Source organism: Camelus ferus, chromosome 18, assembly GCF_009834535.1.
Source record: "Camelus ferus isolate YT-003-E chromosome 18, BCGSAC_Cfer_1.0, whole genome shotgun sequence".
Lineage (NCBI taxonomy): Eukaryota > Metazoa > Chordata > Mammalia > Artiodactyla > Camelidae > Camelus > Camelus ferus.
The window spans coordinates 33,842,312-33,869,637 of NC_045713.1; the positions used below are offsets into that span (position 1 = coordinate 33,842,312).

Below are 27,326 nucleotides of genomic sequence, written 5' to 3' on the forward strand. Positions count from 1 at the left end.
TTCTTGGTCAGTTATACATAGGTAAATATGTATATTTTTAAAGTAAAACTGTTTGTTAAATTTGCACACATGTGGAGATCTTTGAAAACTGGATGTGCTTAAAAATGGCATAATCATTATATCTAACACAGCCTCCAAAACATGTGCAAATATGAATCCCAAAACATAAAAATACCAATACAAGCCAAAAACGTGTACTGTAAGTGGACCCATATCTAAAATGTATAAAAAAAAACATATATTCCCCAAATGCTTAGGGAGAATAGTGAAAGGGGAAAATGCTGCTGTACTTGGTGCACTGGGGTTTAGACTGCACGTGGAAGATCACATGTTCACAAACACATCCATACACAAATTGTATGTGACATCTAAATGTGTATACATAGACATGCATATGTGCACAAATTATGACAGACAAGTTTTAGAGACTGTAACACTATTTCCACTGATGTTCTTGTTTTTGTGTTTTGCAGATATTCAATGCACAGTATATCCAATAAGTAGTTCTGGACTCATTTACTTTTACAGTTATATCATAGACTTACTTTCTGGCACTGTAAGTATTTAACATAATTCTGGATTTGGACCCTCAAATACACTGAAAATAGATTAATTGAAAGACCAGGTTCCTGAACGTCTGCAGTAAGAGCCAAACACAAGGGTTGACATAAGTCCCAGTAAAAGAAATTGTGACTCACCCGAGGTCATACGCTAATGAGAGCAAAGTGGGAGCAAATCGCAGAACACTTTGTAGCCCCAGTTTCTTTAGATCACATCCCACCAGAGAAGTTTCTCCTCGTAGGTCTCCACACACTATAATCTTCTTTGTCGTAAGAAAGATTTTATAGGAGATTTAGATGCATTCGATCATAAATGTTCAATAAACTACATATGATAAAAGAACAGACCTGTCCCGAAGAATGAATTTTCTACAGTGATGAGAATGTTCTGGATCTGTGCTGTGATATTCGATAGCCACTAACTCTTGAGCACTTGAAATGTGGCTAATCTGACCAAGAAACTGGATTTTAATTTAATTTTATTGTTATTGATTTAAATTCCTTTTTTTTTAAATTTAAGTACAGTCAGTTATAATGTGTCAATTTCTGGTGTACAGCACAGTGTCCCAGTCATGCATATACATACATACATTTGTTTTCATATTCTTAAATTTCAATTTCTTTTTAATATGTGTTTTTAAAACCATACTACCTGCATTACTGAATGGCCATCACATACATTCCCTGTAATATTACTGTTCTCACCATGGCAAGCAAGTAGTAAACTGACAAATATTTTTCATGTGTGTTTAAACATTTATCTTCATGTATTATATAGAATGAGCAGAACATCCATTCACTGACCAGTGTTTTTCGCTGTTGCAAGCAAATGCCGCATTTCTACATGTATTACAAAGTGACTGTCACATCCATTCATGGAAATACCAGAGTTCTCCGTGTGGGTTGCAAGTATGTAGCAATCTTACACACTTCTCTGTCACGCTGAATTATTAAAACTTTTCTACACACATTACAGCATTGACATCCCATGCGTTGATTTAAAAGAAAGTATTCTGAACATACTGAGCAAGTAACACTCTTATAACCATCTTTTTTCCTGTGTTTTCAAAACCTTCATTAATGCATTCCCGTATGCCCACCACATTTATTCACTGAAAGCACTGGTTCTCAACATAGTAAGCACGTAGCAGTCTTATGTGGCTTTTTTTAAAATTGAGATACGATTGACATATAATGTTGTATACATTTGAGGTGTACACCTGTTGGTTTGATGGGTGTATATATTATAATATGACTACTGCAGTAGTTTTAGCTAATACCTTTATCAGGTCACATATAAATTTAAATTTAAATTTAAATAAGCCCAAGAGGGAGACGGCCAGAGAGATTAAGCAGTGGCTTGTCTTTGCTGAAAACAACTGGGCCAAACTCATGATCAAATCCAAGAAATTATTTACCAGACCCAGTGGACCTTTGTCCTGTGATGTTACATTATTTCATGGGAGAGATTGATGACAACCCTGATCCCAAGCTAGGGCAGTAGAAACAGGTTTTGTGTAGTTGGGCAAGCCTTGAATGGCCTGTGTGTCTTGCCTACGGGAGAGTTAAAGAGAAGATAGAGTTTTCTGTTTCTACTTTTTTTTTTTCCTCCTAAAAACTGTACTTAACTACTCAGTCTAAGAATACATGGTTATCATAAATACTAGAGTAAAAAATGAAGTACCTCTTCTCAGAGACCACCAAACCTTTAACACCATGGCTCATAGCTTTCTCATCCTTTCTCATGCACTTACACGGTCTTCTTAATATTTTATAATATGGATTTTTTTATGACTTAGCCAGTCCCTTATTGATGGACATTCAGATTGCTTCCATGTCCCCTCGTTATAAACAATTATATAAACAATTTACGAGCAATGCTATAGTGAACCTCCAGGTATTAATTATACTGTTTCTGCTCTCTGAATATGTTCCCTTCCTCACTTTCCTAGAATGTTCTATCCTTGCTATCCAAGGGGGAGTTTGAGTGTTCAGTTATTCCCACCATAAGAAGTCACAGACTTTTCTCTGCTATATTTTCAGATGGGGCACCTTTGGGGGGTTTTGTCTGTTTGTTTGTTGTTTTGTTTTGTTTTGTCCTGGTCATGGTTTTATTGAGATACAATTCACATAACATTCAGTTCACCATTTAGAGTGTCCCAAGTCAGTGGTTTCTAGTCTGTTCACAGAGTTGTGCAGCCATTACCACAATCAATTCTAGAACATTTTCATCACCTCAGAAAGAAACCCTGTATCCTTTAACTGTCACCTACGAATTCCCCTAGTCAGTGCTAAGCAACCACGAATATACTTTGTATCTTTATGAAATGCTTATTCATGAGACTTCGTATAAAAGGGATCAAATAGTATGTGTATTTTTTTTTATCTCTGGCTTCTTTCACTTAGCATGTTTTTAAGGTTCATCCATTGTTGGAGCTTCTGTCAGTCTTTGATTGCTTGTTATAGCCAAATAAGATTTCATTGTGTGGAAACATTACATTTGTTTATAAATTCATGACGGACATTTGGGTTGTTTTCACCTTTTGGCTGTTATGAATAATGCTGCTAAGACCATTCACGTACGAGATCTTGTGTGGACATCTTTTCAGTTCTTTGGGGTATAGGCCTAAGAGTAGAATCACTGGGTCAAATGGTAACCCTATGTTTAACTTTTTGAGGACCTGCCAGACTGTTCCAAAGTGACTGCATCATTTTACCTTCTCACCAGCAATGTATGAATTTTCTGATGTCTGCACATCCCTGTTTGTACTTGCTGTTACCTGACTTTTTAATTATAGCCACCCTAGTTTGTGTGCAGTAGAATTACTTTGTGGTTTTCATTTGCGTTTCCTAATGACTAAAGATGTTGAGCATCTTTTCATGTGCTTATTGGCCTTTTGTTTATCTTCTTTGAATAAGTGTCTATTTGGATCTCCTTTCCATTTTTAATTGGATTATCCATCTTTTTAGTGTTGAGTTATAAGAATTTTTCTATATTCTAGATACAAGTACTGATCACATGTATGCTTTCCAAGTATTTTCTCCCATTCTCTGTATTGTCTTTTTACATTTTTGATAGTGTTCTTTGAAGCACAGAGGTTTTCAATTTTGATGAAGTCCAGTTTATTTTTTCTCTTGTTGCTTGCGCTTTTGGTGTCATATCTAAGAATCCATTGCCAAATCCAAGGTCATAAAGATTTAACTGTCTTCTAAGAGTTTTGTAGCTTTAGCTCTTACGTTTAGATCTTTGATCCATTTTAAGTTAAAAGTTATATATGGTATACAGGAGGGGCTCAACTTCATTTATTTATTTACTTATTTTTGCACATGGCTGTCCAGTTGTCTCAGTACCGTTTCTTGAAAACTTTCTTTTTTCCCCCTTATTAAAAATCAGTTGATCATAGATGTATGGGTTTATATTTGGACTCAGTTCTATTCCATTGATCTGTATGTCTATTCTTAATGCTAGGCCCACAGTGTCTTGATTACTGTTGTTTTTTAGTAAGTTTTGAAACTGGGATGTGTGAGTCCTCAACTCTCTTCTTCTTTGAGGTTATTTTGGCTATTCTGAGTCTCTTGCAATTCCATGCGAATTTTAGGATTATCTTGTCAGTTTTACCAAGAAGCCAGCTAGGCACCTAATAGGGATGTGTTGCTTTTGTACATCACTTTGGGCAGTGTTGCCATGGATCTCCTGATCCATGAACATGGATATTCTTCTATTCATTAAGATCTTCTTTAATTTTTTTAAACAATGTTTTATAGTTCCAAGAATATAAAGATTTATACTTCATTTGTTAAATTTGTTCCTAAGTATGTTACTATTTTTGCTGTTATTGCTCATGGAATTGTTTCCTCAGTTTTATTTTTGGATTGTACACCTGTATATTTTTAACACTCAGGCTTTTTCTGTGCTTTATTCCCCAAACACTAACTGGGCACCCTGTATACCTCTGGAATTTTCCCAGTCTCTGGGAATTCAGGGATGAACAATGACACTGGAATGTGAATTCCTTGAGGCAGAGACTGATCTCCTGGTTCCTTGCAGTCAACCAGTCTGACCTCATGCCCTTGGCTTTGTTTCAGGGTTTCTTGGAGGATACCTGCCTCTTCTATGGACATTACACCATTGATGGGGTGAAATTTCAGAACTTCATCTATGATCTGCCTCTGGCTTATTTGTTAAGCACAGTTGCCTACCTGGCCCTGAGTCTTCTCTGGATAGTGAAAAGGTAAAGTTAATTTTGTCACTGTGTTCTCTTTGGATTACTCTTGATGGCTGGAGTCTGTTGGAGGTCCATGGACTCCAGGAGCCATTGCCCAAAGGATGAGTAGAGTCCGGGGGTAGGCTTTGTGGAGGAAGGTTTGTGGGTGTGTTGGAGGCTGTGGAGACCTGGAGGAAAGGGAGGCCAGCATTTGGGAGCTGGAGTAGCAACCTGGAATCTTCAATCGATCATCATTGAACACCTTTGTCAGTACCATTCTCCAACCTTATTTTTGATCTGGTGTGTATGCAGACCAGGTCTCTACTGGGTTGCAAATGGCAGAAACCCAACTATGACTAACTGGGGTGAAGGGGAATTGAGTGGCTGAGAGAAACAAGGAAGGGAGGAAACTCCAGATTACAGTAAGGACAAGGATATAGGTATGGCTTCAAAACAACCCAAAGCAAGGGTTCCTTCCTCTCTGGTGGCAGCTTCCTTATTGTGGAATCCCAGGGTCACAGGTTCAGAAATCCTTCAAAGAGACTTGCTGGCTCTGCTTCATTGAGGTACCCAACCCCGACTCTCCAATTGTGGCCAGTGAGTTAGGGTCCTGTGAGAACATAGCATTTCCCATGGTAGACAAGTGTTTTAGTGGGCGATGCCAATTCTCAAGAAAGGTGAAGAATATTAATTACGTTAACAAACAACTGTCCCCAAAAGTACAATGGTCCAACATAATTGATGGAAGTTGTGTATCTTACGTGAAGTTCTTAGTGGGTCACAGGCTAGTGTGGAAGGCTTCTTCTCAGTCCTTCTGGAACTCAGGTTGACTGAAGCTTAGCCATCTTCAGCATGTGGCTTTGATGTTCCTCTGGAGGGCTGGAAGGGAAAACGACCTTGGAGGAGTATCACATGGAGGGTATTTATGGGCTCGGCCTGGAAGTGATGCACATCACTCATAGTCCATTGGCTACAGATGGTCACATGGCCATAGCTAACTGCGGAGAAGGCTGGGAAATGTTGTCCTTGGCTGGTGCCACTTCCCACTAGCACTGTACTGTGGAAGGAGAACCACCAATTTCTAATGGACAGTTTCCTGTCTCTGCCTGCCCCAAGAAGATTGCTTGGATGGACACCTCTCTTACCTACTTGGTTGCTCCTATGAGAGCTCAGGCAGTGCTGTAAGCCACGGAGCTGTGAAGCTCCTTATCAAGGGTGTAGGAGGGACCAGGTTGTTGGGGTCTGAGTTTGTCCTCCATGGGGACCAGGGTTCACCACCACAGAGAGAAGCCCAGAGCCCAGCTGGGCACTCATATCGAGTCAGAATCTATGAGATGAAAATTAACTGATGTGTGTCCATCCCCCACATGAAGCATACTGACAGGCGGGAACAATAGCTTATTTTGAGGGCAGAGAGATGCTTGGTAAGGAAATGTTGGTTGACTGGGGCTCTGGCTTTGCTGTTCTGTGCTCCTGGCAGGGGCAGATCCAAGTGTTATGGACCTGCAGCTTAGGCAATATGGAATGACCCTCTTTAAGACAAAGAGTATGAAAGTATCTTCTGTAAATTATAAAAAATAAAAACAAGGCCATAAGAACACATTCCTAGAGGCGCTCCCAGGGCCTTGGAAGAGGCCCTGAAGAAGAAATAAGCTTTATTAGCCGAGCAGTGGATCCATCTCCGGACCTTGCCTGAGCTCCATCACCTCAGGGCCCTGACTGCTTTGTGGGAACGACTGGAGGAAGGGTGGGTGTGATGTAATGGGGAGCGGCCTATCCAGGGAGGAGGAGGTGCTTCAGTGTGGCAAAGAGGGTGGACTGTGGGGTCCAGAGACCAAGATCCAACTGTCACTTTACCTCTTTGAACCCCATTTTCTTCATCTGTGAAATGCACACGCCTAGAAGGGTTAATGGATGCATTAACTGGAACGAGGCAGGTAAAGACCTCAGTACTAGGCCTGGTGCCTTGTAGACATTTTTTAAATTAAAATCATCATCATCATCCTCACAGTAGCCCCAGTTCCACTACTAGCTCTCTGCATCTAGGGGAATCATTTTCCCTTCTCTGGATCTTCGTTTTCTCATCTGTAAAATGTAGGTCTGATCTAAATCAGACCATTCACCTGGGGTGGGACCTTAGAATCACCATGGAGCTTTATCAATAATGTATTTCTAGACCCCCATCCATGAGACCTGCTGAATAAGAAATCTCAGGATGTGAGACCACCTGGGAGTTGGCATTTTGGCAAAGCCCCCCAGGTGGTTCTGATATAAATATTTTTGCTGTGAACCTTTTGCATCAGGACTGACTGCTATAATTCCTTCCACTTTTATTGTCTCTACAACTCAGTAGCAAATCCTAAAAATACCCTGGTTTGTCTACAGAGTATGTGGCATTTGATGTTTTTATATCAAGTGCCAGAGTGTGTTTTTTTCCATGAAAGCATTTGAGTGAGTAATGATTATGAACTTGTACAACAGAGTTGCAACTGACCTAAAGAGGTGCTCACTAAGTATTTGGTTATTTTACTATTTAAGTCATTTATTCTCACATTTATCCATTAATTGAATAGTGGCCGTATTTATATCCAGGCATTCCAGATGTTAAGGTGGCAAGACAGCCAGGGTATCTGCCCTCAAGTAATTTAACATTTAGTCATGAAGGAGCTACAAGCAGTAAACACATATATAAGATGATTGCAGCGTAGTTTCATTGCTGTGAAGGAAATTCAAGAAATTGACTCCAAGGAGGAGTTACAAATTTAGATGGGGTGGTGCGGAATCCATGGAGGGGATATTTGAGTGAAACCTGAGGAATAAGGAGGAGGCAGCCCTGGGAAGCAGAGAAGGCAGAGAGCTGCAAGTGCAAAGGCCCTGAGGCAGGGGTGGGAGATTTGTGTGTTTATGGAAAGGTTAAAAAGCCATTGTCATTATAGCAGAGTGGCCCTATGGAAGGAAAGATGGCACTATGCATGGTCATATGGGGCCTCTTAGGCTGTGTTAAAAGACTTTGGATTTTATTCCAACTGTGAAAGAAGCCACTGAATGGATGAAAGGAGACGGTTGTCAGCAATGAGATGCCTGGTTAGCTGCCACGTATTTAGAGCTGTTCAAAACTTGACCATGCATGTCAAAATGGGTGGAAGATGCAGCCATGTGTAACTTTTATTTTAGACAAAGCCAAACCATGGGCCTGTATTTTGTTGTTGTTCTTATAAGAAGGCCAATCGTGTTTTGGGGTCAGGTCGGTGGAAGGGTTCAAAATCAACCTGATCCGGAGCGAGGAACACTTCCAGAGTTACTGCAACAAGATCTTTGCTGGCTGGGACTTCTGCATCACCAACCGCAGCATGGCGGAGCTGAAGCACAGCAGCCTGCGCTACGAGCTCCGGGTGAGTGCCGCGGGATCTCCCTCAGCGGGAGGCAGGGGTTGCAGCTTGCAGAGGAACCAGGCCGTGTCCCCCGCCCCATGCTTAGCCCATTTCCCCTGTGGAGTTGTCAAGAGCTCTTTGCAGAGAATGGCTTCCTGGGGCTGATTACCTTAGGCCCAAACAGTGGAGCTGGTGAACTGGGGCCAGGAAGAGAGGTGGTGGCTTCCCCCTGCCGACACCTTATCCTGTTATTTCTCCACCTGATGAGAACCTGTTATAAACATCACTTAAATCAGGAGAAACAGGACTAAGAGGGGATGCTATGATGCAAGGTGGAGTGGACAGAACATGAAAAAGTAGGATTTCCAAATTAATAAGGAGAAAAGGAGTAATAACTAGCATCTTTTCTTTTAATTGAAGTCTAGTCAGTTTACCATGTTGCGTCAACTTCTCATGTGCAGCGTAATGTTTCAGTCATCCATATACATGCATGTACTCGTTTTCATATTCTTTTCCATGCAAAAAGCATCTCGATCAAACCTGCCCATAAAAAGAGGAGGAGGCGATTGTATCAAAAGCTTAATAAAGTGAGATGGAAGGAATCAAATCAAATGCATCATTTGTTTAAAGAAATGCACATACTTCATATGAGTAATGTTATGAGTAGGTTCTAGTTCTGTTTTCACATTTATTACAAAGCCTAATTGCAGCCTTAAATGGGAGATCCTGCCCTGACTCAGGCCTGCAGTAGACATGGAAACTAGTTGGGCTTGATCTGAGAAGGTATCTTGGGGGAGATGAATATTTAAGGAAAGTTTAAAGATGGAGAGGGAGGGGATGATGATGAGTCAGTTTCCAGCCCCGAATATCCCTTCATCCGAGTGCTCACAAGTGAGTTTTCTTTGGTTCTCAGGCAGATCTGGAGGAAGAAAGAATACGGCAGAAAATAGCAGAAAGGACCTCAGAAGAAACGATACGGATTTACTCTTTGCGGCTGGTTTTGAACTGCATTGTGCTGGCCGTTTTAGCGGCATGCTTTTATGCAATCTATAGAGCAACTATATTCTCACAAGAACACATGAAAAAAGTAAGCGCTCCGTGAAGGTCAATTTAACTTTCACTCCGGTTGGACTTTATGTATGCTAAGTGTATTGCAAACCTCTGAGACAAGATACTGTCATCATTCTATTTTACATATGGGGATATAAGTTTGGCTGATAGGACAGAGAACTTAAAATCAGAGTGACTAATTTCCACCTTTAATAGAAAAAAAAACCCATCTAAAATAGAGTGTTTGGGATAACGACTCCTCCTGGAATTGACAACATTGAAATCCAGGCTGGAATGCCTGGATTTAATCTGCAACTGCACTGCTTACTAGCTGGGGCCTTGGTTTACCTGAAATAACAGTGGTTTTAAAAATCCAAGTGGCTCTGCTTTGTGAAATCAGTCATCAGGGGCCCAGGTTCCTTCCATCTTGTAGCTCTGCCATCCCTAGGACGTGGCTGCCTTCTGTATGGTGCGGGATAGCTCACTATGTTCACATTGTATCCAGTGGGAAGGAGGTGGCGAGGGCACACCCCTTCCTTCAAGGGCATGACTTGGAGGTTGCACTTAAAACTTCCTCTTGCATCCCTTTGGCCAGAATTTAGTCAGACGGCTGTACCTAGCTACAAGGGAGGCCAGGAAAATTTAGTTTTACACCAGATGTATATGATGTGACTAACTAGTCTATTATTAGGAAAGAAGGAAAGAATGGCTATTCCAAGTCAATTAGTGCTACAGCCTTGAAAATGCTTTAAATTGCCCATTGATACAGAATGCATGGATTTTTTATACTTCCCTGTAATAAATAGAGCTCATTTTTCTTCCAGTGTGGTACTAGATCATGGCTCCTCTGTTTGAACACCCAAGGAAGGAGATGGCTTATTTTTATGCGCCGTGTTGAATGAAGTGCTTTGTTTGCTTTAAATATGTATAGTTCTTTTTTCCCCTTCTAGTTTTATTGAGATAAAATTGACATACAATATTGTATAAGTGTTAAGTGTCCAGCATAATGACTTGACATATGTATAGTAGAGTTCTTTTTAAAAATTTTTTTTAATGTAATTGTATTTATTTGGGAGGGGGATAATTAGATTTTTATTTATTTATTAATGGAGGTGCTGAGGATTGAACCCAGGACCTTGCACATGCTAGGCATGCGCTCTACCACTGAGCTGTACCCTCCCTGGTATATAATTGAGTTTGTTGCTTTTTGGGAGGGGAGGTAAGTGGGTTCTTTAATTCATGTATCTTTTTTAATGGACGTACTGGGGATCAAACCCAGGACTTCGTGCATGCTAGGCAGGCACTCTACCACTGAGCTACACCTTCCCCCTCATAACTGAGTTCTTTTAAGGGCACTTCATTTGTGATGCAACCTACTATACTCCTGACCGGTTTTGTTATTTTTCTAGGAAATTGACAGGATGGTTTTTGGAGAGAACCTCCTGATACTGTACCTGCCTTCTGTTGTGATCACGCTGGCCAATTTTATCACCCCAACGATCTTTGCCAAGATTATCCACTATGAGGATTATTCTCCAGGATTTGAGATCCGGCTGACAATCCTTAGGTAATGCCTAGACTTGCCAAGCAGGTCGCGACTTGACCCCTCCCCTGCCTGTGGCAGACATTGCTAATGAACTGTGGCACCTTTTCCTGCTGAGCCAAGAATCCTCTTCAGCCTCCAGGCAGCCTCCATGAATGAATCAGAGTTTGCTCATGCAATGAGCTCTCTTTGACTGGAGTGTCCACTCAGCAGTGGTATATTTTTGGTTCCTGTATTAGCACATTGACAGCTGAGGGCGTAGGGTGGGGCCCGTGAAGGAGGTGTTTCTCTGAAGATGTTAGAAAGGACAAGTGTATACCAGCAGGGAACTGAGGAAGTGAGAGAGAGAAGGGAAGGCAGCTGGAAAAGGGCATGTTATTTGGGGCCGAGTTGCAAATGGGGCTCAGTCCTATGGGACAACTCTGGGAGTTGCATGGAAAATATCTTAGAATTTTCCTACTCAGTAGAGTGTTTGTCATCCAACAAGGTATTCGTCTGCCACTGCCTAAGGGTGGCTTCACCCCACCACAGTTCCACCCCACTACCTCCACGAGTGGGCCGTGGGAGGAGAGTTCCAGTGGGGACTTGCAGTAGGAACCTGAGGCTTTGGCTCAGGTGAGTTCCGAGGAAATGTGGCCCAGTCCCTGACCGTGTGCTGCAGGTGACTTTTTACAATTTGTTCTCATACTAAATAAATACTCAGTTTTCATAAAAATAAAAAATAAAGAAATGACAGGTGTAAAGCCGGGCCTGGGGAGTAATACACGTGAGTTAAGGAGGACCAGGTGGGGACTGTGTGAACCTCCTAGAGTGATTTCTTTCTGCTGCTCAGATGCCTCAGATGGCATTTGCATCTTTTTTTAAAAAATCTTTTTATTTTGGAAATTTTCAGACAGGACGATCTGCTAAACCCCCATGTGTGCCCATCATTTAGTTTCAACTATTTACCAGCATTTTGTTAGTCTTGGCTTCTATGTGTTTCCCCTACCCTGCTGGATTATTTCAAATCTCAGGCCATGTGCCATTTCACCTGTAAACACAAGTATATCTCTAAGTGACAAGGAATTTTTTTTTTTAACTGAAGGTACTGGAGATTGAACCCAGGAATTTGTGCATGCTTAGCACACGCTCTACCACTGAGCTTTCGCTTTCCTTCCAAGAGCTTTTTTTTTTTTTTTAATCATAACCATTATCACACCTCATCAAATTAAGTCAGTCCCCTGATGGAGTTGCAGAAGGCTTTCTACGATTGGTTTGTTCAAACCAGGATTCAAACAGAGGCCACATGCTGTGTTGAATTATGTCTCTTAAATCTCTTTTATTCTTTTAAGAATCCCCACACTCCCTTGTGTTATGCTAGTGACTTGTGGGAGAAATCTGAGGCATTTGACTCATAGAATGTTCTCTATTTTGCATTCAGTTCATTGTCTTTTCATGGTGTCTTTTGTTTTTCTGTGCCCCCTTGTCACCGTAAACGACTATAGATTCAGACTTTGTATTAGATTCCGCTTCAGTTTTTGGTTGTGGGAAGCCCCCTGGTGGTGCTGGGTACTCGCACACATCAGGAGGCACAGGTGTCAGGAACCTGCTGAGTAGTGAGGAATGAGTGGATGGTGTGGGTTTGCTCCCCCACCACCCACACACTTTTTAATGTTTCTATTTCATTTTTTGTTTACAAACCAAACAGCAGGAAAAACATCTTTAAGAAAAAAAATTAGCACCTTCTCTGCAATCTGTTTTCTCCCTCAGCCCTCACCTGCACGGTTCCTGTTGTTCATGCCAATTTTCACACGTTTTGTTTTCTTTTAAAAGTAGGAGTGTATCTACCTGAAACTCTGCAATGTATTTTTTTTTTCACTTTTCAGTATATACCAGACATCTCTCAAAGCTGATACTTGGAAGATTCAGTTCTTTCCAGGAATATATAGGTTCTGAGTGTAGTTATATCATCATGGGTTCAGGAGTTCCCAGCTTTCTGATCTGTTTTTTTCTTTTCTCTCTGCCATTTAAAAAATTTGCAGTAAATATATATATATATATATAAAACATGGAATTTACCATCTTAGCCACTTTCAAGTGTACAGTCAGTGGCATTGGTACATCCTCATTGCTGTGCCACCATCACCACTGTCCATTTCCAGAACTTGCTCATCACCCCAACAGAAACTCTGTGCCCACTTATGGGCTTGCTCTTGAGAAAGGCAGCATGTCTGGGCCCCAGCCCCATCCCAGGGGGCCAGCCCATCCTGAACCCTCCTCTTCTCACCCTCCCTCCTCTGTCTTTCCTGCAGGTGTGTCTTTATGCGGCTGGCCACCATTTGTGTGCTGGTGTTCACCCTGGGCTCCAAGATTACATCCTGTGACAACTACTCGTGTGAGCTCTGTGGCTACAACCAGAAACTCTACCCGGTGAGGCTGCGGGGATAAAAGCGTCTTGCTAGGTGGGTCATTTTGGGGTAATGGCATCAAGGTCGAGAGAATAGCCCTTGCAGCCAAGGATTGGAATCCCACTGGTGCACTTTCTTGCTGTGTGGCAGAGTCTGGCACACCAGGCGCTTCTAAGGGCTTGAAACCCAACGTCTGTGCTGGGGCTCAGAGGCATGCTGGCTGATGGCCTCCGGGGGCAGCAGGATTTGGGGCTGGAAAGAGCGTTGGGGAAACCTGGCTTTCTCTCCTCCAAGTCAGGCTCATTTCTCTCTGTGGTTTCAGTGCTGGGAGACCCAAGTTGGGCAGGAAATGTACAAGCTGATGATCTTTGACCTCATCATCATCTTGGCTGTGACACTTTTTGTGGATTTTCCTAGAAAGTAAGTGTGAGGGGTACCCCCCATCCTGATCACCCCTTCCTCATCCCCACCACAGGCTCCCATCACAGCTGCTCTTCACAAAGTGCTGGATGATGCCACCCTCCCCGGAAACCTCTGACAACCATTGGTGACCTTCAGACAGGTCATCACCGCCTAGTCCATATGTGCCCCATTGAAAGGCGGCATGAAGAGCAGAAATGGTGCTGCTTTCCATGAGGCTCGTGTTGGGTGACTTCTTGCCCTTAGCACAGCCACGGGCCCTGTGAGTGGAGACCCTCCAGGCTGCAGCGGACACCACATTTTCCGATCTGGGTTCAAGTCCCGGCATTGCCACTTCCTAGTCATGTGGCCCTGGGCAAGTTAGTTAGGCTCTGTGCCTCTTTCCCAACCTGTGAAATGGGATAGTAGCAATGCCCACCTCATAGTACTGTCGTGAGGATTAAATGACAAAATGCAGGTAAAAGTACTAAGAACAATTCATGCCACAGAAATCTCACCGTCATGATTAGCATTAACTGTCTCCATCATGATTATCATTATTATGCTGTTGTTTAAAAAAAATTTTTTTTTCTCAGCATCTCCTTGAGCCTTAAGTAAATTTCTGTTCATTTAATCACTTTTTTACCCACATGTACAAATTCTCTAGGCATATGCCAGAGGTCCAGAAAGCCCTTAAAAGTAAATATTAAAAAAAAAAACTATCCTTTCTAAAAATTACTGACATGAATGTGTGCATGCTGAAATTTTTTAAAAAATATTTAGAATTTAAATAAATATAGAAATCTGGAGAATAGTGAGTTCTATTTTGTATCTTATCCCTAATTCCCTAGTCCCAGCCCACTCCTTACAGGTGGCCACCTATAACGCTTTGGGTTAGATCCAGCAGCCCTTACAAATAAAAACATATACTTGCATAAATACATGTATAAGTAAACACAGTCTCACTGGAAATGTCCTTTTTTCCCTTGTAAGTGGGATCACAGTACATCCACACTGGTCTGCAGCTTGCTTTCTTTCCCCCTTACAAACAAAATACCATGAACAACTTTCCATGTCAGACACATGGATTTTCCTCAGTCATTTTAAGGACTGTATAATATTCCACTGTATCCACGGCTTATCCTCTGTCGATGCATCCCCTCCTGATGGGCATTTGGGTTGTTTTCGGTAATGTTGCTAATATGTGGTGATGCTACAGTCAACAGTTGTGTGTTTATCTGAGGCCTCTGGTCCTAGGGTTTCTGTAGGAAGCTTTAGGATTCCAGGAAGTGGCTTGCAGGGTGGTAGGGTCCTCATAAGCCCTTTTCTGTGTGGATACACAATAGCACAATACTTTTTGGATTGAGTGGCAAGCCAGTGTACAGAGACTGCCCACATCAGTATTGTCACCCAACCCAATGAAGTAGGTTGTGTTATAATCCCCTCGCATTCCAGATGAGAAAAACGACCCTTGTCTAACTTTATTTGTCTGGGAAACTGTAGATCTGAGACTCTGGTCTTAATGATTCCAGAGTTCACTATATTCTGCATCTTATAGACATATGACTGACTAGTTTCCATGAGAAGAATGTATGGAAATGGCCCTGACTTTGTGGATGTGGCTCTGTGGCCTTGGCAGACACTGGTAACCCAGGTGAGAAATTGTCCCGTTTGTTTCCAGGATCCTGGTGACCTACTGCTCCTCTTGGAAGCTGTTTCAGTGCTGGGGACAGCAGGAGTTTGCCATTCCTGATAACGTTCTGGGGATCGTTTACGGGCAAACCATTTGCTGGATTGGAGCTTTTTTCTCACCCCTTCTTCCTGCGATTGCAACCTTGAAGTTCATTATCATCTTTTACGTGAAAGAGGTAAGGAGAGATGGGGATGAGGGGTTGATAACCCAGACCATCCTTGATCTTGCAGGATAACTGGCGCACATACGCTTGGAGCCCACCTACATCCTATCAGGTGTATGAAAACTGCATCCCTTATTTGACGTATATTTTTATTCTAGAAAAAAGACTTTGAATGGATTTTCACATTTGTCATTTTGAGAATTTTGTTAAGAATTGTTTTGCTCCTCTGATTTAAATGTTTGTATACATAACTGTCTTACGAGTTGAGTTGCAGTTGATCGATCAGTTGACAGTGATTCATTTTGGTGATGTTTAACAAAAGGTTTATTAATTAAAATTTTGTAATTTTCTGTTTGGATTTTGGAGCTGGTGACTTTGTTTTCAGGTTTCAATTATTTGTGTAGCTTCTCAAACAGCTCCCAGGCCCTAGGAGTGGCACCTGAACTAAATGCTTCATGGGTGAAGTAGCCCTGCAGATGCCTAAGTTATCTGGGCTTATTAACTGACCTTCTTTTTTCTTTATTATAAAGGCACTATTTGCCCACTATTAAACTTTTAAACAATACATAGAGGTATTCCATCCCTTCTTGCAGAAGTACCTCTGTTAATAAGCCCAACAATTTTTTTTCCCAGCGGTTATTGATCACCTATTATGCCAAGCCCTGAGGATTCTGAAATGGAAGTAATAATAGTATTAATAATCATAACAATAATAATAACAGATGATAACAACACTGTGTGCCCCCACACTATGAACAGTTTACATGGATTATCATGTAATGTTTACACCCTTTGAAGTAGGTACTGTTATTAACCATATTTTATAAACTAGGAAGCTGAAGTTCAGAGAAGTTAAGTAACTGGTCCAAGGTCACACAGCTTATAAATGACTCCAGGGATTTGAACCCAGGTTTACCTCACTCCAGAGCCTAAGCTCTAAACCCAGTAAGCAGGGCCTTGAATTGGGTGATACTTTGTACCCGGATGTTTCAGCCTTTGAAGAATGTTCCGATGCTTTTGTTGGAAACTTCAGTTGGCTGAAGTCACCAAAGGAGAGATGGAGGTGAGAAAGCTCATAGAAAGATTTTCTTTTTCCAGAAAATACTGGTTAGACAGTGGTCTCCCAGCATGCAGCATAGTAAGGACAGTGTGGGGGTAATGGAATGGGTCGCGGGCACTGGACTGAGTTCCAACACCCCAGACCTGACTGGCCAGCTGCCCGCAGACAACAAGACAAGACACCAAGTGTCCCTAGTACTCGGTGCCCTCCAGCTGACAAGGTGTTCTGGCTGCTGCTGAAGTCACTCAAGCTTGATGCCCCTTCCCAGTGATGCAGCTTTCTAGAATATTCAGGAGAAACTGTATGCCTGTCACCATACCGCTCTCCCTTCCCCACTTGATATTTCCTTTAAGTCTTTTTTCCCTCAATGGAAATATTTACAGGGAGGGAGGATATAGTTCATTGGTAAAGCGCATGCTTAGCATGCACGAGATCCTGGGTTCAATCCCCAGTACCTCCATTAAATAAATAAATAAACCTAATTACCCTCCTCAAAAAAGCAAAACAAACACACAACCTTTGAAAAAAATAAAATGGAAATATTTTTAATATATAGGAAAAATACATATGCTTGTAAAAATTCAAAGTAGCTCCCATTTTGGTGTATGCAAGACAGCTCACAGGAACTTTTTCTTTGCCATTTAATACATATTGAACCTGTATAGAGAATAAATACTTTTCACATCCTTTCACATCATCCCACTGTACACTCTAAATGTCTTACAGTTTTGCCAACTATACGTCATTAAAGCTGGAAAAAAAAAGAAATTTACAGTAAAATGTTTAAAAAATACTTCCAAAAAACCTTCAATGAGGTCATACAGTACAGAGCTTTGAAAGCTACCCTTTTCATTTCACAGAGCCGTGGAGGAGGTAAAGCTCTCTCATTTTTCCTGAGGGCTCCGTGGTTCCACTGTATGGATGCTCTTTAACCCTTAAGGAACTCCGTCAGTAGCTACTTAGGTTGCTTTCAGTTATTCCCAGTTATCAACAACTGTAGCAGTAAATATCCATCTACATGTGTTTGGGCCCATTTTTTCATTTTGGTCTCTTTTGCTGACGACCCTTCCAGTAAGGTTATGCCAACTTACACTGTAATGCATGAATGCCCTCATTTATCCTCAAGAGAGCTGCACACTTTAATTTTTCCTCTTTCTTCCTCTCCCCTTAGATAAGTCTTCTTTATACCTGCAGACCCTCCCCCAGGCAGTTCAGAGCGTCCAATTCTAATTTCTTCTTCCTGTTGGTGTTGCTGATTGGGCTGTGTTTGGCGATAATCCCTCTGACCATCAGCATGGCACGGTAAATGCAACTTTGTTTTCTAGAACATTTCCTTGCTTCTTGACGTGTCCCTCTTTTATGTTAAAGGCTTCATTGCATTCTTCACTGGCTTTCCTCTGGGTGCCCCACCCACAGAGGTCAGTAAGTCACTTCCGGCTTAGCCAGGCTCACTTTTGTTTCAGAATCTCCCTCTGGACGCGGGAATGTCTTGGTGCACTTCTGAACTTGGGCGTGCAGGGTTGCCATTGTTCTTGGGAGTGTCGGTTAGATCTCTCCTACCCAGCCCGCTTTTCCTAGGACCTCTTTTCTAGTCCCCTTTTGGATTCTTTGTTTCTGATTATGAAGGGAGTACATGGTTATTGAGAAGACTTGGAGTGTCCTCTGGGTACCAAGCACTGGGCTGGGTGCTGGGGACATAAGACGATTCAGACACGGCACAGGGGACGTAGTGTCAGGCAGAATTTGGAAAGAGCAGAAATGCTCAGGACTGAGGATGAGAAGCTGAGGGTTCTAACCCCAAGGATTCCACTCCTCTGTCTTATAACTGTTTATACCAGAGGCTGGAAAGTGTAAATAATTTAGGCTTTGCGGGCCATATGGTGTCTGTAACAACTGTTCAGCTCTCCTGTTGTATCAGGAAAGCAGCCAGAGATGATATATACACTAACAGGCGTGCCTGTGTTCCCGGGAGGCTGCATTTACAAAAAGCAGGCAGTAGGGCTAGAGTTGGCCCAGTCTAACTCCTGACTTGGAGTCTCATGAAATTCCATTTCTTCATCTTTACATTAAAAGCCTGGAACTGTGAATTCATCTCTCAGATTTTATTATTTTTTAAACAAATCTGAGTCTATATATATTTTATTGTAATAGTAATATATATATTTAAAAATTCAAACAGTACAGAAAAGGGTACAAATTAAAGAGAAAAGAATGCTCCCCATCCTCACCTCTTAGTCCTACTCTGAGAGGTAACTACTGTTTACGTTTTATGAGGACTTCCAGAAATTTACTATGAAAAATGTATTTTTTTAAAAAAACACATATGGAATAATCCTGTTTGGCAGCCTGATTTTTTTTTCACTTAACTTTGTATTGTACCCTTTTCCAGGCCAGCACATACAGAACTCTTGTTCTTTTAAAATATTTTTTAGCTTTGATTTTTTTAAAAAAATAATACTTTCACACATGGCACAAAATTCAACAAGTTCAAAAGAACATATGGTGGAAATTCACTTTCCAGTCCTGTTTCCTAACAAACTACTTAGTTTTTCTCTGGGAGACAGTCATGTCTATGTGTCTCCCTCTCAGTGGTTCTCGAATATTCCATTGTAAGAATGGATCATCAATTGTTCATCTATTTCCTTAAACAACATTTAGGTTGTTTCCAGGAATCTATTTTTATCCCTAAAAATAGGGCTGCAGTGGAAAATTTCCTACACAGAACTTTGTGATGTGAATGGAGGCAATTCTTCGTAAGCCTTCATTTAATTTTTTTCCATGATAATTAGGTTTTTTCCCCCTATTTTTATTTTGAAAAACTTCAAATCTATAGAAAGTTGAGAAAAATAGCAGCAATGAAAACTTACATACCCTTTACCTGGATGTCCCAGTGGTTAAATTCTCCTGCATTTATTTTCTCTCTTTCTATGCATGCATTTTGTGTGCGTGATGAACTATTTGAAATTGAGTTGTTGGCGCTGTGACCCTTCACTCCTAAATACTTGGCTGTGGAGTTTCTAAAAATAAGGACATTCTCCTTTCTGGGTGTCCGCGATAATGTTATCACACCTGAGAAAATTAATACCAATGTCAAATTCGTGCCATTTTCAAATTTCTCCAGTTGTCCCAGAATAGTCTTTTATAGGTTTATTTTTAAAATGAGGATCTTTCAAGTTTTACTCCAATTTCCTATAAACTAGAAATCAGGTCTAGAGGCTCGAGATTTTAGGGTAAGTATTTGACTGGAATATTCCAGAAGGCCCATGAAGTCAGGCCTTCCTAGCTGGCCCCCCCCTTTTCTTTTGTTTTAGTGGAGGTGCTAGGGGTTGAACAGAGGACCTCGTGCATGCTAAGCATGTGCTCTACCACTGAGCTATGCCCTCTCCCCCAAGTCTTGACTTGTTAACAAAGCTTTCTGGGCGGGCAGAGGAGGGCCTCAGCCTGTGCTGCAGGCCTGGCCCTGAGCCCCTTGCTCTGTGTCCTGGCAGCATCCCTTCCTCCAAAGCCTGTGGGCCATTCACCAACTTCAACACCACCTGGGAGGTGGTCCCCAACACGGTGGGCACCTTTCCCAGCTCGCTGCAGTCCCTGGTCTATGGCGTCATGTCGGAAGCCTTCGCGGTGCCTTTCTTCATGATCATCTGGTGAGTGAGAACCACCCGGACCCTGCGAGTATTTTCCCTGCGCCTGGTGGGCTCCTCTTTGACTGGGAAATGGGGCTCCCCTGCTACCCTTGATATGGTGCCGGACCTCTCTGAACCTCAATTTGCCATCTTTGAAATGTCGTAATAATAGTAATTCTTTCAAAGGGTCATTGAGCAGGTCCAGGGAGGTCCCACAGGTCAGGCGCTTAGCCAGATGCCTGACTTATAAAGTCTAACCCATAAATGTTGCCTATTAATCTTACTGATTGTTCACAAAATTAGTTGCTCTTTGGAAAGGGAACTGATTGCTGGGCAGAGAGAAGAGCATCAGACTAGAAGCACACACTCGGACCCTGGCTCTGCCACTCATAAGCTGTGTGGCCTCAGGTCATCATATACCCTCTCTGAGCCTCAGTTTCCTCACCTGGAATATGGGAATAAGAATGGCACGTACTTCATAGGGCTCTGGGAAGAAGGAAACATGGTGATGTCTGTAAAGTGCTTAGCAGAGGACTTGGCCCTTAGTGAAGGCTCAGTGAATGAGAAGTGTTGTAAGCAGGGGTGATAAGGGTCTTTGCTGCAGTGATTCATTCTGAGTGTTAAAATAATTCTGATCACACATGTGTGTTGAGGGCTTACTTTGTAATGGGTGTTGTTCTAATTATAGCCCATTCTCATTATTCATGGATTCCTCTTTTTTTCTATATCACAAATGGGTCTATTAGCTAAAATATTTTTGGAACTCCAAAAATGAATACTAGCAGTGTTTTTTTTGTGGTTATTTGTGGACATACACAGAGTAGCAGAAAATGTGAGTTGCCTGAGTACAATGTCTCAGTCTATTTGGGCTGCTATAACAAAATATCACAGACCCTGTGTCTTAAAAACAACAGAAATTTATTTCTCATGGTTCTGGGGGCTGGACGTCCAAGAATGAGATCCCAGCATGGTTGGGTGAAGACCCTCCTCTGGTTTATAGACTTCTTGTATCCTCGTTTGGCAGGAGGGGCTAGGGTGCTCTCCAGAGTCCCTTTCATAAGGGCACTAATCCCATTTGTGAGGGCTCCACCCTCATAACCTAATTACCTCCCAAAGGCTCCACCTGCTAAAACCATCACCTTGGGGTTAGGATTTCAACATATGAATCTGGGGGAACACACACATTCAGATCATAGCATGTACATCTCCAGCTTAGAGGGTGGAGGGGAGACAAAATGACACTCTGCCTTCTTGTTTCAGCTCAGACTGTAAAGAGGTGTCTTTTTTGTGATCCATTTAGTTCCAGATTTCTTGCATTTTGTGCTTTTGGTTAGTGATTTCACTGTTTAAAGTGGCCCCCACATGTAGAGCTCAGTGCTGCCTAGTGTTCATTAGTGTAAGAGGCTGGGATGTCATTTATGAATAAAATACGTGTGTTAATTAGATAAGCTTCCCTCAGTCACACATTATGGTGCTCTTGGCTGTGAGTTCAATGACGTTAAATAAGGTGTCTTTAAACAGGAACAAGGTTATGTACTGATAACCTTTCTCAAGAAACATAAAAAACAAAGTATTGATGAGTTGACAAAAATGTGACCAGAGGTGCGAAGGAACCTACTCTGTATTTCCCCAGGGGCACTGGTTCAGAACTTGCTGATTCAGTGTTCCTGGAGATTGTAGAACAGAATAGAACCGCCACAGACAACTGGAATTGATTGTAGCTTACAGGTATTAACTCAGTTATTCTATGATGTAGATGTTATTACAGAAAAACCCCCCGTAATGCAAGGAGGGGGCCAAAAAATTCATTTGTTAAAGGCAAGATACCTTTGATACTGTCAGCTAGCCAGGAATTCTGAGGATCCCAGGATCCAGCTGCTCCATCGTAATGGGTTCTCCTTAAGCTGTAGTTTGGCTAGCGCCATCTGCTGGTGATTTCCTGATCTGCCTTCCACATCTTTGGGGGTGGTCATTCTTGTCCTTGGCCATGAGGACTTCCAGAAATGAACAAGTGATATCACTTGATTCCAGTGGCCCTCCTTTCCTCAGCCCTTTCTGGGGAGATTTGACAGGCCACTGCCTCCCCTTCAGGGATGAGGCCGCCTGCTGTTTTCTTGGGGGATTGCCCTCCATGCCACTTGCCCCTCCTCCCAAAGATAACTTAAGCCGCCCCCATGTGAGGTCTAGGGCTACACAGAAGACAGGGGCCAATTGCTGTTATGCAAAATTGTAGTATCTTTAGGCTTGTTATCACTGGCTTTTACTATATAATCCCCATTTTATAGATGTAGAAACTGAGGCGAGAGGGTTTCCACAGTGATCATCCATGCCGAGCTGACTTTCTGTCTGTGTCCTCCTGTCTCCCATCATGCTGTGTGTGCCAAGGAACAGCAGCAGCTTTTAATCGTAACCTGGGAAGCAAGGCACGAATCAGTGTCTGTTGCCGCTGCCAGATAACCACCCCTCTGGCTGTTTCGGATGCCCTCCGCTTGGGAGGGATGAGGGCTTGCTTTTCCTTTTTTTCTAACAGAAGTGAAACTGTTCCAAGCAAAATGTGTCAGATGGTTTTCCAGAGGCCTTCAGATGGTCCACCCCCTAGTGACCTCTCGCTTTGTGTTGCAGCCTCGTTATGTTTTACTTCATCGCGCTGGCCGGAGCACACAAGCGGGTGGTCCTGCAACTCCGCGAGCAGCTGTCCTTGGTAAGGAAGTGCTGGGCGCGGCTGGGGACGTTGACCCAGGACACCGCAGTGAGTGTGATGCTCATCGCAGGGAGAGGTGGAGTGCTCTCATCACCACCCGCCAAAACTCTGCCTTCAGGCTGGGTCTCCTCTGGCTCCATTCGTGTTCGGACACGTCCACCCCGCGATGTGTATATATCCTTATTCTGTGCTGGGGTACAGAGGTGAAGAGGGGAGACAAGACTGTTCAGTGGTTAGAGAAAAAGAAATTCCGACTGCAGTCACTGCTACGAAGACCATACAAACCAGGCAGGCAGAGTGACGGGTGGGCCTCCGCTGCTGTAGATGGTGGCGTGGAAAGCCTCTTTGAGAAGGTGACAGTGGAGCTGAGACTTGAACAATGAGAAGGAGCCGATTATGGGAGGTCTTGGGAGGAGGAGTCAGCGAGATGTGGCTGGAGGGTGGAGGATGATCAGGAGAGACCAGATGCTGCTGGAATCCCAGGGAGGGTCACAGCATAGCCTGAGGGCTCTGGTAAGAAGTTTGGGTTTAATTCTGAGTGTGATAGAAGGCCACTGGAGGATTATAAGAAAAGGCCGGTGTTCACTTTTTAAAGATGATTGGCTGCTTTGTGGACAAGGGGCTGTGGAGCGGAAAAGAGTGAAAGAGGCAGTTTGGAGGCCATTGCAGCCGTCCAGTGGTGAGGACCCTTGGCCCCGAGCCTGACAGGTGATTTCTTAGGTCACAATAATATTTGTTTCCAAAGATATTGAATGTGCCCTTGAATGTCTCTCTGCTTTTAGGAAAGTCGTGACAAGCGTTATCTGATCCAGAAACTAACAGAAGCCCAGAGGGATATGCGGAACCGGCTAGACTGACAGGAAGACGCTGCTGTGTGTGGCTTACAAGCTGCCCTGGTGACCTGCCAGCCAACAAAGCCCACCTGGGATTTTAGCAGAGATTTTTTTTTTAATACATTTTTCTGAAGCTTGGGCCTTTCCTGAGAGTGGTTCCATACGTGTGCAGCTGCGGTGGCCGTGTGTACATGACCCAGCCCCTGTTTAGGGCTTAGGGACTTAGAAAAGCGGGTTCAGTGCCATGTCTTTGCCTGTGGCCCAGCAGCTCAGGGACAGCTCGACCAGCACACTGACTTAAGAAGCCCTTGAAGCTTTTACAACCAAAACTGAGGAGAGAGCTTTTGTAATTTTATAAGCTTATTGGTACTGTCTTTTCAAGTTAACTGTAGACATTATCTCTCCATGAGCCTGGGTTAATTCTTTCGAACCAGATTCTGGGTTCAAAGGCCGGGAAGTGTTCCTTAAAAAGTAGTGACTCTTTTGAACGGTTCTGTAGACTTAATATAGAGACCTGATTGTTTTAAATGAAGAGAAATCCTTGAATCGTGATGTTTGAAACAGATGGTGGGAGCATGGAGAGGATGGTTATGTAATTTCAGCTACGTGGTAACATGGAATATGAGAGTCATTTTATATGAGAGCAAAAAGCCCTTCCTGCCACTTGAATGAGCAAGGATCTGAAGTGCCCTGGATTAAGCCTTAGAAGGAGGGGACCTGCTGCGGGGTGGCAGCCTGGATTTCGTAGCTTCTGGGGCATTTTGTTCCTGCCTTGCTACTCAGAGGGAAGCTGCCTTTAAGAGCCTGGATAATCCCAAGCCTCTGTTCAACTTCTAGTCCTGAGTCTGGAGACTTGGCAGAGGGCCCTGTGCCATCAAGAAGCCAAGTCTGTCTCTCGGTCTTCCAAACGCTGTTTCCCTTCCTGCACTGAGGTTTCTGAATGACACTTCACATTTCAGAGCCAGGCTGGAAAGGGCTGCTGAGTATTTGAGCTGTGAGTCTATGCACAGAAGTGTTTTGGCATGTGGGCGGCAGCATCGGACCGTCCTGTGCAAGTTTACCGAACTAGACTGACTGCTGACATCTTAAATGCACATATTCGTATTTTAAGGGCTATTGTTTGCTTTCTTGTGCTTAAAATTTTTTAATTTTCTTTTACAAAATATGCAGAGTATCTCTTAATATTTCCGTTACCATAAAAACCATATGCAAGAAATACGTCATCTAAGCTTACCTGAAATTGGTCACTTTAAACCTTTTAATATAAGCCTAGATTATGGTTTAATGTAATCGGTTGTCATTTTAATACCTTGAGACTCTTGTTCAAAGTACTGTAGTTTTGTAAGGGACCGTTTGTGCCTTCCTTCCAGTGTTTTCCTTTGTTTTTCAGGCTCTAAACCTTCCCTGGGAGTAGCCTGGAATTTAAAAGTGGGTGCAGGTTTTAGAAAGCTGCTGCTGGGAAGAGTATTTCTCACCGCCCCCCCAACTACTCAGAAATGATTGATTCCTTGCTCTGAGGAGCAAAGCTTAGCACAGGTTTACCATAGCTGACACATTTCTGTATACTTGTGCCTTGTCCCTTTGCCAGACCATCTTTTTGCTCCCACAAAGTTAGCATTAACACGGGATATTTTTATATCTGTGAAACTGATGAGCTTTTCAAGCTTTTCCTGCCTTGAGCTTTATGAATTTGTAAGTCTAGTTATAACTAGTATCATGAAGTTTTGAGCAAACAAAAGTTCATTCCATCCTCAGTTTTTAAAAATTCTGATTGTTGGCGTTTTTGCCAACAATTTATATGCATAACATTCTTGTCTTCTCCATGCTTCTGAGGACAGTTAGGTTTTCTCTGTATGTGTGTGTGTCAGTGTCAGTGTGTAAGAAGCTGTTTTCTTTCCTTATTATACTGAAATATGTTAATATATTCATTTTAGTTAAATGCTGCTAATTTGCATACTTCTTACTTGAATGTTTTTATATATTTTGATAACTTTAATAACTGCAGGTGATGTCTGTATAATTGTTAAAGTGCAGCTCTCTCTAACAAATGTGCATTAAAACTACTGATTAAACTGTGTCTTGAAGGTTTTAAAATGTGATTATGTATATTTGAATTCTTGGAGGTTTCTCGTCAGCAATCAAGTGATCATGGAAAACTACAACAGTTTGTAAAGTTGCTCTTTGCCCTTTCCTAGAATCAGAGAGGAGAAAGATGTGTTTAATTATATACAAGATCATCAAAATGAGTGTTTTTAAGACTCCTTGGCTCTTTTGAAACCAAGGAGGGGTGTATTGCATGTGCTTTAAACTTAAAAAGACATAAAGTTATTTCAGGTACCCCCCCCCATCCCACCCTCAGGGGGAACCACTGCTAATGAGGTTTATTTTATTCTCCCAGAAAGTTATAATACATATTCAAGCAGATATGTTATCTGTAGTTATATGTGTGATATGGATGTATTTATTTCTGAGCTTCTTTTTTTCTCAGTAACATTTGGAAGATCTTTCCATGTAAGTAGCTACTCGTTCTTTTTACTGACTACATAGCATTCTGTTGTATCAGTGTTTACTTCCATAATCATTCACCCACTGCTAGATACTTACTTTGTTTTCAGCCACTCCCCTGGCCCACCCCTTTCCCATTACAAACACGGGGAGCTAGAATGTTAAAAGTCCATGCAGACATTGCTCTATTCTCTGTTCTGACCCATTCAGCTCCAGGCTCCTGTTCTTTATCAAGGCAGCCTTGCACATTCTTGAAATCACAGAATATTCTCATCCCAGCAAAGACAAGAAACCAGTTACATGAGTCATTAGTTTGCATTAAATCTTATCAGAGTAAATTCCTGCAGCTACATACCTGATTGCAGAAACCCATTTTGTAAGTATTGGAGAAGAAAAGGAATTAATTTTGCCAGGATGGCACTGCAAGGTCTGATCCCTAGGAAGACAGAACTTCTAAATGTTATCTTCTTTATATAGGGTAGGGTTTTATTAGTAAATTCCTTTTGGTGTATTTTCTTTCCAATGCATGGGATATGCTTGGGACATGAAATGGCTTTGCTCCTTGCTTAATTGTGTAATTTTGTACAAGTGACTTCACCTTGCTGCGATTAAGTTCCCTTATCTTTAAAATGGGAAATAATACATTCACTTATATCTTTGAGGATTGAATTAGGAATAGTAAGCCTTTTCTTTATGAAATTTTGTTTTCTCACTACAAAAATACTTGCTTATTATAGAAAATACAGAGAACATTGAAAACTATAGAGAAAAAAAGTAAAAGTCAAGTATAAGAAACATTTATGGACATCCACTGTAAATCTTAGCAAAATTCTTTTTAAGGTAGAAAGTACAGACTGAGGGAAAGAAGATGAAGAGAAAGAAAAAAAGATTGACATTCTTGTTTCTTTTTCATAAGTGTTTTCTCACTTTATCCAAAATTCTTTATAAGCATTTCAATGGTCTACATAATATAACATCACACAAATCTTAATTTTTTTAACATCCCCTTGCTGCTTAACATTTTGTTTCCAGATGTTCCTGATAGTAACTGGGACATCCATAAATCTTTGTCAACATTTTTTTCTTCTTAGAGACCTAGATGTGGGATTACAGCCAAGGTTTAGAACATTTTAGGGCTTTTGAGAGCCAGATTTACACTCAAGAGCTTTACATGAGAATGTTACATCACCCTCACTTTCACTAAGTATTTGGGTTTAAAAATTTACATAACAG

General features: G+C 42.0%; 1 protein-coding gene across 3 annotated transcripts in view; it reads left to right on the forward strand.

Annotated features, from left to right (window-relative positions):
* The window catches only part of TMC7 (transmembrane channel like 7), a 48,556-nt gene extending 22,869 nt beyond the window's left edge, over window positions 1-25,687 (forward strand). For all 3 annotated transcript variants that reach the window (XM_032460955.1, XM_032460956.1, XM_032460957.1), the window contains 12 exons: window positions 474-556; window positions 4,647-4,792; window positions 8,010-8,157; window positions 9,050-9,223; window positions 10,596-10,753; window positions 13,021-13,138; window positions 13,439-13,536; window positions 15,197-15,383; window positions 17,603-17,733; window positions 19,920-20,075; window positions 22,677-22,755; window positions 23,538-25,687. In XM_032460955.1, the coding sequence (XP_032316846.1) occupies window positions 474-556; window positions 4,647-4,792; window positions 8,010-8,157; window positions 9,050-9,223; window positions 10,596-10,753; window positions 13,021-13,138; window positions 13,439-13,536; window positions 15,197-15,383; window positions 17,603-17,733; window positions 19,920-20,075; window positions 22,677-22,755; window positions 23,538-23,612 (1,553 nt within the window). In that variant the 3' untranslated portion in view covers window positions 23,613-25,687. The remainder of the gene's footprint in view (window positions 1-473; window positions 557-4,646; window positions 4,793-8,009; window positions 8,158-9,049; window positions 9,224-10,595; window positions 10,754-13,020; window positions 13,139-13,438; window positions 13,537-15,196; window positions 15,384-17,602; window positions 17,734-19,919; window positions 20,076-22,676; window positions 22,756-23,537) is intronic.
* The last annotated feature ends 1,639 nt before the right edge of the window (window positions 25,688-27,326 follow it).